Source organism: Neofelis nebulosa, chromosome 7 (assembly GCF_028018385.1).
Source record: "Neofelis nebulosa isolate mNeoNeb1 chromosome 7, mNeoNeb1.pri, whole genome shotgun sequence".
NCBI classification, from domain to species: Eukaryota; Metazoa; Chordata; class Mammalia; order Carnivora; family Felidae; genus Neofelis; species Neofelis nebulosa.
In genome coordinates this window covers 29890508-29906393 of record NC_080788.1, presented here as the reverse complement: position 1 = coordinate 29906393, position 15886 = coordinate 29890508, and the positions used below count along the sequence as shown (strand labels likewise).

The window sequence follows — 15886 nt, the reverse complement described above, 5'->3', positions numbered from 1 at the left end:
TGGATGCCTTCTTTGAGGATATATCTGTTCATGTCTTCTTCCCATTTTTTAATTCAGTTATTTGTTTTTTGGGTATTTGCATAAGTTCTTTATACATTTTGGATACTAAACCCTTATATCATTTACAAATATCTTCTCCCAGTCAGTAGGTTGTCTTATAGTTTTGTTGATTGTTTCCTTTGCTGTGCAGAATTATCTATCCCTATTTTATGGAAAGGACCCTGAGGCTCAAATTAGTTAGCTAACCAGAGCCAGAATTAGAGCCCAGGGCTACCTAATAGCAAGCATCCTTGAGCCTGTAGATTCGTGGCTTATGGCCACTGAGAGACAAATGACCCATCTGAAATATACATGGTTAGAGAGGGCAGTCTTTCTAGTGAAACATTATTCTGACCAGGGGCAATGAGAAATCAGCTGTGCTGTAGACTGAATCATATGCCCCCAAAATTCATATTTTGTACTCTAACCCTCAGTGTGACTGTACTTGGAGATTGGGCTGTTAGAAACTACTTATGATTAAATGAAGTCATAAGGGTGGGGTCTTAATGAGATAGGATTGGTGGCCTTATAAGACTAGGAAGACAAATCTCTCCTTCCATGCATACTCGCCAAAGAAAGGACAGATGGAGGTGTCAGTCTGCAAACCAGGAAGAGAGCTTTCATCAACCCTGCTGACACCCTGATCTTAGACTTTCAGGCTCTAGAATTGTGAGAAAATAAATTTCTCTTGTTTCAACCACCCAGTTAGGACAGCCTGAACAGAGTAAAAACAGGCTGGTATTCAATCTGGGAGCTTCTCACCACCTAAAATTCTTCCACCAATCCAGCCCTGAAAGTCCAACCCACCTTCTCAGTGTAGCCTTCCACATTTACCTAAGAAGTAATCTCTTCCTCCCATGGGGCCCCTAATACTTTATCCTTCCCTGTCTGATGACCCAGTCTCCTTTGTATCAATTGTCATTGGTGTACATACCTCATCTCCCTGAGAGCTAAAGCATGGATTTTCTCCGTGTTCCTATAGCACCTGGCACAGGAGGCACTCGGTAAGTGTCCAGTGAATTTAGAGCTCTTTCTTGGCGCTCTCTCTCTCTCTCTCTCTCTCTCTCAGTGCACCAAGTTATAATTCACCTATATTTACTACTTTGTAGAAAGCACAAGGGGGCCAGAGGTCAGCAGATGAAAGAATCAGTCCATTTGTCTGCTCCAGATTCTTTGTAAAAAAAAAATTTTTTTTTTGGTTGGGGGTAGGTGCACCTGGGTATCTCAGTCAGTTAAGCATCCAGCTCTTGATTTTGGCTCAGGTCATGATCTCACCGGTTTGTGGGTTCAAGCCCCACATCAGGCTCTGCGCTGACAGTGCAAAGCCCGCTTGGGATTCTTTCTCTCTCCCTCTCTCTTAACACTAGCATTCAGATTCTCCTGACCTTCCACTAGGTTATAGCACACACTGGCAGTATATAACTTTCTTTCTTTTAAAGCCCCTTCTTCCCACAGCTGTCAGTAGTTCCAAAAAGAAGAGGGAATAGGGGTCCCTCACCTCCCCAAGCCCCCCCCAATCCCTTGTCAATGATAGTTAGGAAAAAGGTGGTGAATACCAGGCATTGGATAAAAGATGCCCTTCTTCATTGACTCTGGAATTATGCCCACTGGCCTCTGCTGAAGAGAAAGGGCCTGTGCTGCCCATGGTCCTCTCTCCAGAGAATGATTAAGAATGGATCCAGGAAGGCTTTGAAGTACTCTCCCTTATGTTCTAGTATAGTCAAATAGTTTCCATATGATTTATTTTAAATTCAAAATGTAGGAAGCTGGGGGTGCCTGGGTGGCTCAGTCAGTTAAGATCTGATTCTTAATTTCAGGTCAGATCATGATCTCACAGTTTATGGGAATCAAGCCCCACATCAGGCTCTGTGGCATCCTCTCTCTCTCCCTCCCTCTCTCTGCCCCTCCCCCACTCACACTCTCTCTCAAAATAAATAATTTAAAAAACATCAAAACATAGGAATCTAATTTTGAGTGAGAAGGAATGTATTTAAAGATCCAACACCCCTGGTCATGTTCTCATTCTTTATTTGGGTACTGGCAACACAGGTATATTCACTTTGTAAAAATTGAGCTATTCACTTTAGAGGTGTGTGAGTGTGTGTGTGTGTGTGTGTGTGTGTGTGTGTGTGTGTTATACTTCACTGAAAAGTTCACTTTTCTAAAAAATTCTCCACCTTGAAAACTAGGAAAATTGAACAATTTTCCCAGGGTCACACAGCTAGTGAATGCCTGGAGTAAAGGCAAGAACTCAGATCTCCTAGCTCTTTAGTTAGTACCTATTTTAAAAGTGCACCTAAGAGTAAGTGGAAAGTTCAATTTCAGTTTCTTTTGATCTGAATGTTGCTAGAAATTCCCTTGGTTTTCTTAGAGCCCTGCTCTGCATCTCAAAGTTGACATATTTGAGGTACACCTGGGTAGCTCATTTGGCTGAGTCATGGTCTCATGGTTCATGGGTTTGAGCCCTGCTTCAACAGCTGACAGCTCAGAGCCTGGAGCCTACTTTGGATTCTGTGTCTCCCTGTCTCTCTGCCCCTCCCCTGCTCATGCTCGCGCGCTCTCTCTCTGTCTCTCTCTCTTACTCAAAAATAAATTAATGTAAAAAAATTTTTTTTAAGTTGACATATTTGAAAGAGGGTTTTCTCATTATTATGGAGCTATACCAGCTCCCTACATGCTGTCTAACTGGTGGCTGTGGCCACCAGTGAAATTTACAGCCAAGCCACTCCTTTCTCCTGGTGCATGGGTCTGGAAAGGGGCTCCGTGGGAAGCCCCTATATGTTTGTGTTGGCCTGTGTGCCCTGAAAGGGCAGGTGGCCTGGCCAGGCTCAGAGTGGTACTCACCTTAGACCTTATCAGCAGCCCTTTGTCTGGACAAAGGTGACAGACCAGCAGTTATTGATTTAGTTACAGCTCCATCAGGAGGGCATAGAGAGAGAAAACATCATTATAAATCTGAGATTTTCTTTAGCTATTTCCATTTCATTCATTCAGCAAGACTTTCATGTTCCATGATGACTCTGTCGACTTTAGAAAGCTTGAGCAGTTCATGGGGACGTTTGACCACCCTAAGGCCTAGGAGTCAGTGACTGGATGAGATAAAATTGAGCCTTGCCCTCATCCCCCAATCTGTCAAAAGCCTTTCAGTCAACTCTCTCCTGGTGCCCAAGACTCTGAGTGTCAAGGTCATGATGCATCCCAGCCTTGCTTCCCTGCCCCTGTGGGAAGTGCTTGGCCTAATTCAGCTGACCATTCAGCAGTGCTCATTGACATCGGAAACGCCACCCCTCTGTACCAAAAGCCCACCTGAATTACCCAGAAGTGGTCTCACCCACCAAGTCTCAGTGCTATAGGTTGGCCCCCTCCTGGGCTTCCTAATCCTGTCTCCCCACAATGTCTGAAATGTGGTCCAAGGGACAGTGCCGACGAGATGTCCCACTCTGGCTCACAGCCAAGCCGGGGGGTGTGGATTTTACCACCCTGGGTGGACCCCTTCCCTATAACCTGAATAAGTTCTATCATGGGTGGTCCTGTGGGTAGAACACCCTGCCCAAGGTAACCAGACCTCCTACATCCATTTGTGTCTTCCGTAGTCCAGGGACTTAAAAGTAGTAGCCTCTGGCAGGTCATTCACTACACTGCTGGTGACCTCTATAAACTCACTTCTTCAACAGGCAACTGATAGTCAGCTCTGTTCCTCCAGGGGACTGACAGGCCCCCCAAGGGGCTCGCTTTCACTCCAGTGAGGGTCAGGAGTCCAGATGGAGTAAGTTCTGGTTAAGTTTGCATGTTCTGTGCTCCTTTTACCAGGAACCAGGAGCTGTCGTCTTTGAGTTAACATTGTGCCTGTGCCAGCCAGACTGGCCAATTTAATATGTTTTCAATTAGTGAATCTTCCAATAATAGCATTTTAACAATGAAGTTCCAAAGAAAAAACTTCTTCTTCATTTTTGTCCAAAGGGGGAAAAGAAATGTGTAATAATGGTATTATAAATTCTAAAGTGATGATCATTTGGCTGTGCTACAAAATTTGTTGCTAATAATTAAAATAAAGATTTAAGTAAATGCTTTATCAATAAAATAGACGATAGGACATATTTTTCTCAGCCGGTGTCAGGAAAGGCAGCACACAGCCATGTGCTGAATTGTCACACTGAGTCTTTAAAATTCCTGCTGGATTTGAAGGTATTAACAAGTCCCTATCAACATTCTCTAAGGGTTTTTGATGTCATTTTAGCTATTGAACTAAAATATGTGAACTATTACCTTGTTGATTTTGTCCTTAAACCAAACTGCATTATCATCTGAGAGTATGTTCTTAAAGTATTGTTAAAAGTACTTTGAAAACTTGTAAATCCCTGTAATTTATGTTTCTCCTGCCTCTGCTGTTTCATTCTGTCCTTCTGGTTTTAATTTGAATGCAGTCCTGTCTGGGTGTGTACCTGTAAAATTATGTTTTTCCAAGTACAATTTACAGTCCTGACCTTAGATTCTTACAGTGTCCCCAGCGTTCTCTGAGCTTCCTCTTATACCAAGAAGTGGGCTTCGGGTCCTTCAGTTCTTTCATATTAGAACCATCTAATCAAGGTTACTTGAAACAGATCCGATTTTGACATTTCTTAGTTTATCATGTAGGCCCAGGGAGTAAATTAGGAGGGCTTCCCTGCAAGCCCATTAATTGCATTGCCCCATTCCTTAAAACATATACACTTGTAAACCTAGACTGCCTCAAGACAAGAGTCTCATTTATCTAAACAGTTCTCCTTTTAGACTCAATGGCACTGATGGAAACACAGATAAGGAGTGTGGATCAGAGGAAGGATCTTTTGGAGCCTGTGCTTGCTGAAACTGTTCCTACTCCCCTTACAGTCCCCTTTTCTTTCCAAGGGCCTGTCTGCATATACAGAACAGTCAGTATATCCCCGGAGCTTGGTTAGGGGAAGACCGCAGCAGGCAGTGCAGTGGGAGAGGGCATCTTTCTTCTGAGGGGGCTCTTTGCAGGTTTCAAGGAATAGGACTTCTCTGTTTTAAGGGGAGGATGGAGGGCGGGCGCTTTGTTAAAGCAGAGTCTGTATGTTGAATCCTCTCCCGCCTGGCAGCCGAGCCCTTCATCGTGGACTAGAAATGGCCGCAGAACTTTTGGAATCGTTTCCTTAAGTTGGGAAATGAGATTTCTTTACTTTCTGTTCCTTTAAGAACAGATATCACTTAGGAGTCTTTTTTTTTTTTTCTCCTTACACTCCTTCAGTGTGTTCTCCATTGTTCTTACAGACACTGTTGGGAGTGGAGGAGAAAGGGGCAGGCAGAGCTTTTTGGCCGTTGACCTAGGTTTCCTCTTCTGTTTCAGGTCATCGTACAGTCTGGCCGCCACCCCACGGTGCTGCAGAAACTCTGCCAGTTGCCCTTCCAGTACTTCAGTGACCCACGACTGATCAAAGTGCTGTTCCCCTCACTTATCGCTGCTTGTTACAACAACCGTCAGAACAAGATCATTCTGGAGCAGGAGATGAGCTGTGTTTTACTGGCCACATTCATTCAGGTACCTTCTGTGTTATGCCTGATTCTCTGACTTTGAGTGGAAGCTAATGCAATTGCAAAGTTAAAGTGAACCAGCTGTTTATTCTTGCCATCCTCAATGTCTTTAAAATTTTTCACGTTTTTCTGTGCTTGAAAATTAATTTCTAAAATATTAGGATAGTAAAACTAGGGTTGAATGGTGTAAACTTCAACGTGGAGGACTTCAAGAAAAGGATATTTTTCCAGTTGTTGAAATGGTACGCCCACACCAAGGAAACATTTTAAAAAGGTTGCCAGACTTCTTTAAGGCTTTTAACATTTACATTCACCTTGCCTTTAGTGCAGCTACAGGGAATAGATAAGGATTGCTGAAGAAGGATCAGTTAAAACTTCAGTTGATTTGTAAGTTTTAAAATAAGTATGATTCATACACACACGTGTGTGTAATAAAAACCTGCTATATTGCTTTTTTAAAAATCTAACAATTGTAAGTATGGCCTTATATTTTTCTGATCTGGTTAGAATTCTGTAGGACTAGAATCAGAATTAGTGCTGTAGCAAAATAAAGCAGTATTTTCACATCTAAATTAACTGCGTCAACTGACAATAGAAACTCAAGTTGGCTATTCTGTAACATTTGCTAATAGCTAATCCTGCAACTTTTTTTCTGTCATTGTAGATCATTCATTGCTGAAAATCTTCCATTTTCCTTGAAATGTTCTATAAAACCAATGTTTTTTTGTTCCATGATGTACGTGTGATTAAAAGACAATGTTTTCTGTTAATAACAATGAAACAGAAAGCAGAGCTCTGTAGCAGTATTCTTCTTTATTCTGGCAAATATACATGCATCTTTGTTGAAAGGATGTGATAGTGCCCAGCTGGTTGGGATGGCTAAAGAGTCCAGCTTTCTTCACCTTAGACAGCAGTTAGTGGTTTATGTTTTTTAAACTATCCTCTATTAGACCATCAGTTAACAAATACAACTAGATCAATTGTGTTTAGAAATGTTTACTTTCAGCTTAGTTGTTCCGTTTGAGTCTGGGTTCTGTTTTCTGAAAATTTTTTCAAAGATCTGCAGATCCACAGGTAGGGTATGGATTTCAAAACAAAAATCTTATGGTTAAATTAAAACCTTAATAAGATCTTACATAACCATCATAGCAACATTTAAGATTTTGCATATATTCTTAAAGGCTTAGGATTAAAATTTAAATAGAAAATACTTGGGCGCCTGGGTGGCTTAGTCGGTTAAGCAGCCCACTCTTAGTTTGGGCTCAGGTCATGATCTCACAATTTGTGAGATCGAGTCCTGGGTCAGGCTCTGTGCTGAAGGCACAGAACCTGCTTGGGCTTCTCTGTTTCCCTCTCTCTCTGCTCCTCCCCTGCACTCTCTCTTAAAATAAAAAAAAAAACTTAAAATAATAACAATAATAATAATAATTTAAAAATACACTATAGAGTATTTTAAGACTGATCTTAAAATTCAGTCTTGTATTCAGGAGGTAATTTCTGAGTGCCTCTGGTGTTCTGGGCACTGTTCTAGGCACTAGGAATACACCAATGAATAAAACAGATAAAAATTCCTGCCTTTATAGATCTTTCATTAAAGTGGGGGAATCAAACAGAAAAGTAAAACAAATAGCATGTCAGGTGGTGTTAAGTACTATGGAGAAAAATAAGGCTGGGAAGGGGGATGGGCTGCCAGGGAGGGGGATGTGATGTGCAATTTTTTTATGACATGAGCAGAGAGGCCCCAACCAAGACAGTGATAGTTGAGCAAAGACAGTTTTGCATCTGTATGAACTTAGTCCCTCACATTTTCAACCACTTGGAAAACAATTTATGAAAATACAAATGATTTCAGAATCTAAAGTAAAAAATTTTTACTTATTTTCATCTGGTATTGATCTTAAAGCCTTCTAACTTTTCTCTGTGCTATTTAACACACATTTAAATGGAATTTAATGTAAATGTAACAAATTGAACATACATTTGGACACACACATTTTGTAAATGTTACAAAAATTTCTTATTTGAGATAGCATGTTAGATTAGTGAAATTAAATCAGATTTTCTTTTCTATAAATAATTATGCTCAAAGGAGTGAATATATAGTGGATTTTAGTGTATAATGTGGTTCTTTGAGGTCTGCATGTGTTAGGTTATTAATAGTCACTAGAAAATGATACTAAAAATAGGAGCTGGTAGTTTGTCATAGGTCTCTGAAAATTTACATAAAAGTGAAATTACTAGACTTTTTTAGCTGCAGAATATGTAAGGGCTTTTAGAGTTATGCTTTTTTAAAAAAATGTTAAAAATCTGTCAATATTTTAAGAGCAAGTTTGGCTAAAGCATTCAGTTTGTTTGCTGAAATAAAGTTGTAGTTTCTGGCCCCTGATGATCTGTACCAAGATTTGAGTCATCACTATTTGATTTAAATTGAGAACCTGAACATCAATTTCTTAAGCTTTTATATTTGGGCTCCAAAGTATTCATGCAAAAATAGTTGTCTTTAGACTTCAGAATCACATTTAAAACTGCCGTCAGAGAAATTCTCTGTTCATAGCACTGGTATAAAAACACTTTTCTTGTCTCACACAGGATTTTGTACAGACTTCAGGTCAGGCAGATAACCAGCTTTATCAGCCCAAAGGTACGTCCTATTGAAATGAAATGTCATATATTTGTTAGCTGAATGGACATGTTTCTTACTCCACCCTCTGGAACTATTACAGAAATCATTTTATTACATCACCCTAAAACATTTGAGATTCGGATACCAAGTATAATTCAATGAGTAAAGAAACTGATTTTGTCATCAAGCATTAATGCATCAGAATATACAGAGAAATTTTGAAAATAAAAGCACAAAACATCTTTACGTAATTTATGTTCACCTCATACAAAATATAACAAATAGTGAATAATTGCTAAAGAGCCACTTTGTAATACAGGAGACAATCAGGTCATTAATATTGGCCTACATTACTCACATAAATGCTAAAATAAGATAGATTTGGTTTCCTGTCTGTGTTCAGAATAAAATTATGAATGATAATACCCCATATTTTCCCCCTTAAATTCAAGTACTTGGATATTTCTATTGAAAATAAAAACTGTAAAATTGTTTTACTTGGAGAAAAAAGAACATCAGATTAGTAAGAGTTCAGAGGCCAAATGATTCACAAGCATTTTTTTTCCTGTGTTCCTGCTGAGGTGCTTCCTATGATCAGAGCTGGAGATGTAGAATATTAAGGACATTTTTACTTTTTAAAAATATTCTGCTACACACACTGTAATTGAGAAGTACAAATGGCTCTTTGTCTGGCTGTTGTGACAGCACCTTTGATTAATGAGACCCTAATACAGATTTTTCCCCAATTCTTCCATTAGTTTGATACTCCTTAAAGTGGCCAGAGGCCCACTCCCAACAGGACCCTCTAGGTGACCCACCAAGTAGCCCCTACTTGGAGGGGTGGTGAGTCACCTTGTCACCTTGGACAGTCTCTCTCTTTCTCTCCCTCACCTCTCTCTCTCTCTCTCTCTCTCTCTCTCTCTCTCTCACACACACACACACACACTCTCTCACACACACACACACACACACACACACGTACACCAATTATCTATAGTGGGCAGATGTTGAAAAGTACATAGAAAAGAATATAAAGCTGTACCAGTATCATGAAAAAAAGGTCAGGTTTTATTGGTTCAGACACTCAGAGAAGTAAACAGAAAGCTATGTTCCTTTTCAGAAGTTCAAGTCAACATCATAGTACCATTTGTCTAAGCCAGAATTAGTGTGCAAGTTCAGGACTGCCCTGACTCAGTCACAGCCTTTTTTTTTTTTTTTAAGTTATTGGAGGCTGCAGTGAGTGAAATCAGTATAATTTGTTACTATTTCTTAAAACAGTGTTTTAAATTTTGAATATATGAAAATGCCTTGAAAAATCTAATGTATTTTTAATTGTACAGCAACTTTTTTGCCCGTAAGAAGTACAGACATTCTTTCTTCTTCCTTTCTCCTGAATGTAAGGATGAGTCACCATTTGCTACATATCTGGCAGACATAGTCCCAAGAGCTGCCTCAGCTCGGTGGGTTGAGGCCTGTGAGAGTTTCAACCTTCTTTCTTTTCCAAGGACCCATCTTCTTGACATCCACGCTTTCCCCAATTCCAGTATGCTTAATCCATAAAACAGCAAATGGAGAACTGTTCTCTGCATTTCTCAGAGTCATTATATTGGTGACAGCTCTTAATATGCTTACTTGGTTTTAAAAAAAAAAGTGACGGCACCTAGATATTTCAGTGGGTTGAGCACCCGACTTCAGCTCAGGTCATGATCTCACTGTGAGTTGGAGCCCCGCGTCAGAATTGCTGCTTTCATTATGGAGCCTACTTTGGATCTTCTGTCTCCCTCTCTCTCTGCCCCTTCCCTGCTTAGTTTCTTCCTCTCTCTTAAAAATAAATAAACATTTTTTTAAAAAGAAATTTTCTTTAAAAAATAATTCAAAAAGTTAAAAAAAATGATTCCATACTAGACATCTGTTCTCCTTTTGCTTAGTTTAAGTCCCCAGAAATGTTTCAGGGCATTTTGAGTTCATTGCCCAGGTAAACCTTTACATTCTAAGTGTAAAGCAGCTCCACATTCTTATTGCTAAAGGAGAATTCTGATTTTCAAACACTGGCTGCTTAATCACTACCCAGCTAGGAGGTTGTTTTCTTTGCCTACATTGATAACCAGTAAAGTTCTCACTCATTCCCTCCGCTTTGTTAGATGACTGAATGCCAGATTTGAGCATTTTTTAAAGTCATATTTAAATTAAAATATTTTAAATTAGGCTATTTTAGACGACAAATGTCAAGTTTATATACAGATATATCATTTCGAGGCTAACTTAAGGATGGAAGAGATGACTGTCATTTTATTTGGATCACCATACTTATTTCCCCCTATTTTCTTACTCTGGAGTCCAAAAACAGGTTTTTTTGTAATGTTTTACATAGGGATTAATGTCTGAATATGTTAGAAGCACAAAATAAATTGTGATTAAAATATGTATATTTTGTGCTGTAGGTAGATAAAAATAGATCAGTTACCTTCTTTATATAAACTTGTATTGTGGTTTATTTGAAGTGCATGTCTCCATTTTGTAGTCAGATATCAAAATAATTTTAATTTCTTAAACTTCAAAGAATTTATTATCTTTTTTTCTTCTCAGGAAAATCCCTTGGTTCCCAAGACTATCTTGAGCTGGCTAACAGATTTCCTCAGGAGGCCTGGGAAGAAGCTCGACAGTTTTTTTTAAAAAAAGAGAAAAAATAAATGATTTGGTTAGTTCTGTATTTGAGTGCCCTTGTTAATATTTTAAACTGTTCAAACAAATGTTCTAACTGTTCCTTAAGAAGCTCATTTTCACATGTTTATACTTTCCCCCTGCATTGTAGATATGGTATATACTTTGCACTATTTATAATGACTGTAGATACTTTAATGTTCTTTCTAATTCTGGAAGTTGAGTTTATTTCACTTATGCACAATATTTTGGAGTTCGGTTGCCTACATCCTATGATAATATATACTTTGCATTTGTAATATGGGTGAAATTAGACATAAAATTAGCAAGTCTGTTTTGTTCTTGTAATAAAATAACTTATTCTGTTTGCAGTGGTGACTTTTCTTATTAAGACAATACCAATTTGAAAGAAAAATGTTAACTCCAAGTCTGGGAGTATTTTAATTAAAGACAAAATTAACCTCTAAATTTCCCTTTTTAAGGTTTGGAGTAAAGATGTTTATAACACTTGGATATTCTAATTACATAATAGGTTTGGGGGCTATTTGAAATGAATTTAGGACATTGTATCCATTGGTCCGCCTCACCTTTCCTAGCGAACAAGACTTTCCTAGCAGACAGGACTGAGAACCATTGCTGAACTGAAAGTATTCTCCAGAATAAAAATTATCGATATCGATTCAAAAAGATCAGCCATAGTGAATCACCTTGACGCATTTCCTCAAATAATTGTGAAATGAAGCAACTCTGAAGTAACCATAAAACAAGGCGAGAAGGGCTCTGAATAAAAGTTTTAAACTCCGATGCCCCGCTCACAGTTGAACGTGAGAAGGGTCTGCCTGGGAGACGTAGACCTTTTCATATCTCGTTCCCAGCGTTTCCCCACCTTAAGCCGACGGCCAGTGCTAAGCCGCTCACTGAATGACATCTGTAATAATTTCTGTCCGATAAGGATCAAACATTACCGTGAAGAAAAGATCTGGTTGGGAAAAAAAAGTGGCCTGAATATGTGTCAGAGTCAAAGCTATAGGAAGGTAGGTGGGGCGGGACCAGAAAATAACAAAAGTCTCGGTTTTTTAAAAACAACCTACTTAATGTTCACAACACTCCTTTTTGGAGCCTCACAAAGCTGCTGAGCTATGTGTTTTTACTTCTTTGCAAATCGAAAGAAAATGAAGAGGTCCCCAAAATTAAAAAAAAAATAAAGACGGAAACCACGGCGAACGCGTTCTGTGCCCTCTGTGCTCCCGCGGGCGCTGGTCCCCGGCGTCTTCCCCACGTCGGGCCGCAGGGGACGCTGCCGGGCCGGGGCCGCGACCCCGCGGGTCCTGCGCGGGCTCCAGGGCGGGGGGCCGCCGGCCCCAAAGCCAGCGGGACCCGCTCTCGGGAAGCCCCTCCCGCCAGGGCTCGGGCGGCGATCAGGCGCCGGACCCGGAACACCGCGGCGGCGCGCACACAATGCCGCGAGCCGGGCTGTGCACCGCTCTCCGAAGGCCGAGGGGCTGGGCCCTAGCGCCCGCACTCCCCCTCCGAGACTGCGGCCGGGGCTCCTCCGCGGCCCGAGGCGGGGGAAGGGGCGGGGCGGGAGAGCAGGCAGGTGTCCGCGGCCGGCTCCATCGGCGACCAGCAGTCGCCCGCCCGGGACCCCCAACCTGGAGAGGAGTTCCCGAATGCCTCTCGCCCAGCGCGTCTTGGGGCGTGAACGCAGAATCCTTGTAGCTGAAAGGAATAATCAAATATTTATAAGATTTCCTGCAAGATGCTTCACAATAGAATATACTTCTTATCTGGTCGGAAATTTGCCAGAAAGCCATAAATAATTGAAACAGCTGTGATTAACCTCTCAGAAACCATACCAGAATTCGCAATTAAACATTTAATTGAATGGTGTCGTTTGCCCCCCTCGTCCGGGAGTCGGGGGGGGGGGGGGGTCGTCTGAGATGAATCCCGGCTCCTCCCGGGTAGGGAGGTTTCGAGAATCGGGCCTTGCAACTCCTCGGTGACTCCCGACCTTCACGGTCTCTGTGCGTCTCGAGTTTAAGGCGCCTTCCGCTCGGCCAGAGTGATTGAAGTTCTGACTCCCCTGGGTTTTACGATTTCCAAACTCGCCGGGGACTGGGAGGGTGCGGCGCGCAGGTGAGTTCCAATTTGCGGGGAGGAGTGCCACCCGCTTGTGGCGGGGGCCGCATCCCGGGTCTCCCGAGCTCAGGGGCCACAAGTGGATCAGGCTGGGCTCAGGAGAAAGGCTTATGCTGGGTCCAGCCTGTGAAGCCGACGGTGCGAATGGGCGCGGCTGGGGCAAAAAAGCAACAACTTCATTGGGGCGTCGGAGCCCAGAATTTGAGCCAAATAGGAAAAAGCTGCCCGAAGCCCGGCAGCAGCGACATTTGAGCGCCCAGCGCTGTTACCCAACTGAATTTCCTGCTCCGGGCGGCAGCTCGCCTTCTGGGGAGCTCGACACCCTGGATGCCCAACAGGATGTCGAAGCCACAGCTTCCTGCCGAAATTCCGGAGCCTCTCCCTGGCTCCAGGCACTCGGGGCCTCTATGACCCCGGACCCTGAACTTCGCCCCCGTTGCGCCTAGGTGGGAGTCTCACCTCCCGGCCCAGCCTTTCCTTCCTTCCCCCGCGCACCTGGGAAAACCACTTGGGTCATTTCTTCCAGAGCTCCTTGCCACCTTTCTAAATTCTTAGGTGTCGATAATCTGAAAAGGGATTACTCCTCACCATCCCTATTCTTCCACTTCTCTCTCCCAGTTCCCACGCCCCCAACCCAGGGGTTCTCCCGCCTTCCCTATTCAAACCACCCCCTTAAATATCCTGCTTGCCAACCGGGAGATTCTCAGCCTTCCTAAACTCCTGCCCCTCCGTTCATTCCCTCACTCACTCTCCCGCCAGCTGCTGACTTTGAGGAGGTGCCCCGATCACCTAGAAGTCCTGCCTTTCTGGCCCAATTGTTGCGGGGCCCCAAACTTGCTTTATAAATGGAACCAACCCCAAATCCCCACACAAATCCACATCTGGATCCCAGTGAGTATTTTCTTGTGCCCTTTTCCTCTGCTATTGCTATTCTCAGTCTAACTCCATGTATCTGCATCGTCCATGCACAGTCTCTCTCAACAAGGTGCTAGTCTGTAATTGGTCACACAATCCTCATTATTGCACTGAATCCCAGTATCTTGAGGAAAGTTTACCTTTACATCAATCAGACCCGTATTTAAAAGCCTCTAATCTTCCCTACATCAGCTTAATAAACTCTGAATTTCCTGCTTGGAACTTCTCTTCAAATAGTTTATTATTCATTCATTGTTTCTTCTCTCCAGCATGCTATTCAGCTAATTCTCTTGCTCTCTCTGGTGACCACTTGTATGGGAAAACACAGCTAACTAAAATGTGTGGCAATGTACGTCCTCCCCCAGGCAGCAGTGGCAGAATTAACATTTTCTAGAGAACAATCTTAGACAACGTCTCGTTTAAACACAATATTTGCAGCTCTGAGCTTTAAGCCATTCCACATTCAAAATTGAAAGGCTGATTTCTGTTCCACAACCCATTAAATATTAAAGTTCGTTGGGAATACTGCCACAGGGACTCTGAATTTCCCAGAATTGTGCAGCCTTTCAATATGTATTAAATTTTGTGGTATAATGGCCATAAACTTTTCCATCTCTGGGAATCCCTTTCCTGCCTCAATTACATAGGGCTATCCAAATTATTAGATAAATCTTCTGGAAAAAAATATTCTATAGTGAATCTAGTTAAATAACTAACTCCCATTTTCCACCTATGGCCCCTTTTTATTGAACTTTTTACTACACAATTGGGCATCTCACTCTGAAAGTTCAGTAAGCATAAAATACAACATTTGTAATTGTTACAGGTAATTTAATTTACAAGGAAATCCCAACTGTATTACTGAGCATGTTTAAAGATGACCTGGGAACCACTAAAACTGATATTTATTAATGTAACCAACCATAGATCTGACACCACACCAGAGACCATTGTAATAAGGCTTCAAAGTCAAAGCTTTTCCGTGGAAATGATGCACCTTTTTGGGTGGCCAGCAACAAACTACAGAAGAGTTTATAATATTTTACATAGTAATACATATAGATTCAGGCATCCTAATAAATGGTAATCACTTTTATCTGGGTAATTTCCCAATATTCAAAATCTGACATACTCACCGAATAGCAAAAAGGAGAATTAGATTTTTGATCTATGGATAATAAGAGTTTACTGTACTTAGGCAGATGTTTCCGTTTGTAGCATTTGCAGTCTTTCAGGGCGCCTGGGTGGCTCAGTTGGTTAAGCATCTGACTCTTGGTTTCGGCTCAGGTCATGATCTCACGGTTTGTGGATTCGAGCCCTGAGAGCCCTGCGTTGGGAGCTGGCAGAGCCTGCTTGGGATTCTCTCTCTCCCTCTCTTGCTGCCCCTCCCCCACTCGTGCTCTCTCTCAAAATAAATACATTTTTAAAAATTAAAAAAACTACTGCAGTCTTTCAAAAGCAAAAATTCAGAGCTAATTAACAACAAACATTAATGAAATTCTTTACTCAAGAACCTGTTACTTCTGTTTTTAAAGTGACAAAACCTAATATTCTGGATTAATCAAAAGTTTTCCAAAGTAAGATTTCTTGGAAGTTTAGCCTGCTATCCAATGGCCAGCCAGTAGGTAAGAGAAAATATCTATATTTCTGTTTGGGAAGGAATGGTCTAACTTAAGGGAGCAAAGCCTCAAAGAATCTAACCCTGATTATTAAAACCGTTTCTAGGCACTTGAGAGGTAAAGCTGGTCCTCATTAACCCTATGTATCTCCTCCCTTATCTCTTAAGTCTGCAGCACCATTTCCTAAATCCCAAAGAAAGGGAATGTTCTCTTCAAATTTTGTGCTAGCATCACCTTGACTTTGAGGAAGTAAAATATAAATTTGGCTCGAGTTTCCCACCTCCCATTTTCTTTCAATAATTGACAGCTAGTCTCCCAGTTTTCCATTTCTAATGGGGGAGGGGGAGGTGACGGAATC

At 41.6% G+C, this 15886-nt stretch overlaps 1 protein-coding gene across 3 annotated transcripts in view; it reads left to right on the top strand.

The window, feature by feature from the left end:
* Positions 1–11226, top strand: part of SCAPER (S-phase cyclin A associated protein in the ER) — a 525678-nt gene extending 514452 nt beyond the window's left edge. For all 3 annotated transcript variants that reach the window (XM_058736955.1, XM_058736953.1, XM_058736954.1), the window contains 3 exons: positions 5387–5578; positions 8161–8212; positions 10781–11226. In XM_058736955.1, coding sequence (XP_058592938.1) covers positions 5387–5578; positions 8161–8212; positions 10781–10884 — 348 coding nt within the window. In that variant the 3' untranslated portion in view covers positions 10885–11226. The remainder of the gene's footprint in view (positions 1–5386; positions 5579–8160; positions 8213–10780) is intronic.
* The last annotated feature ends 4660 nt before the right edge of the window (positions 11227–15886 follow it).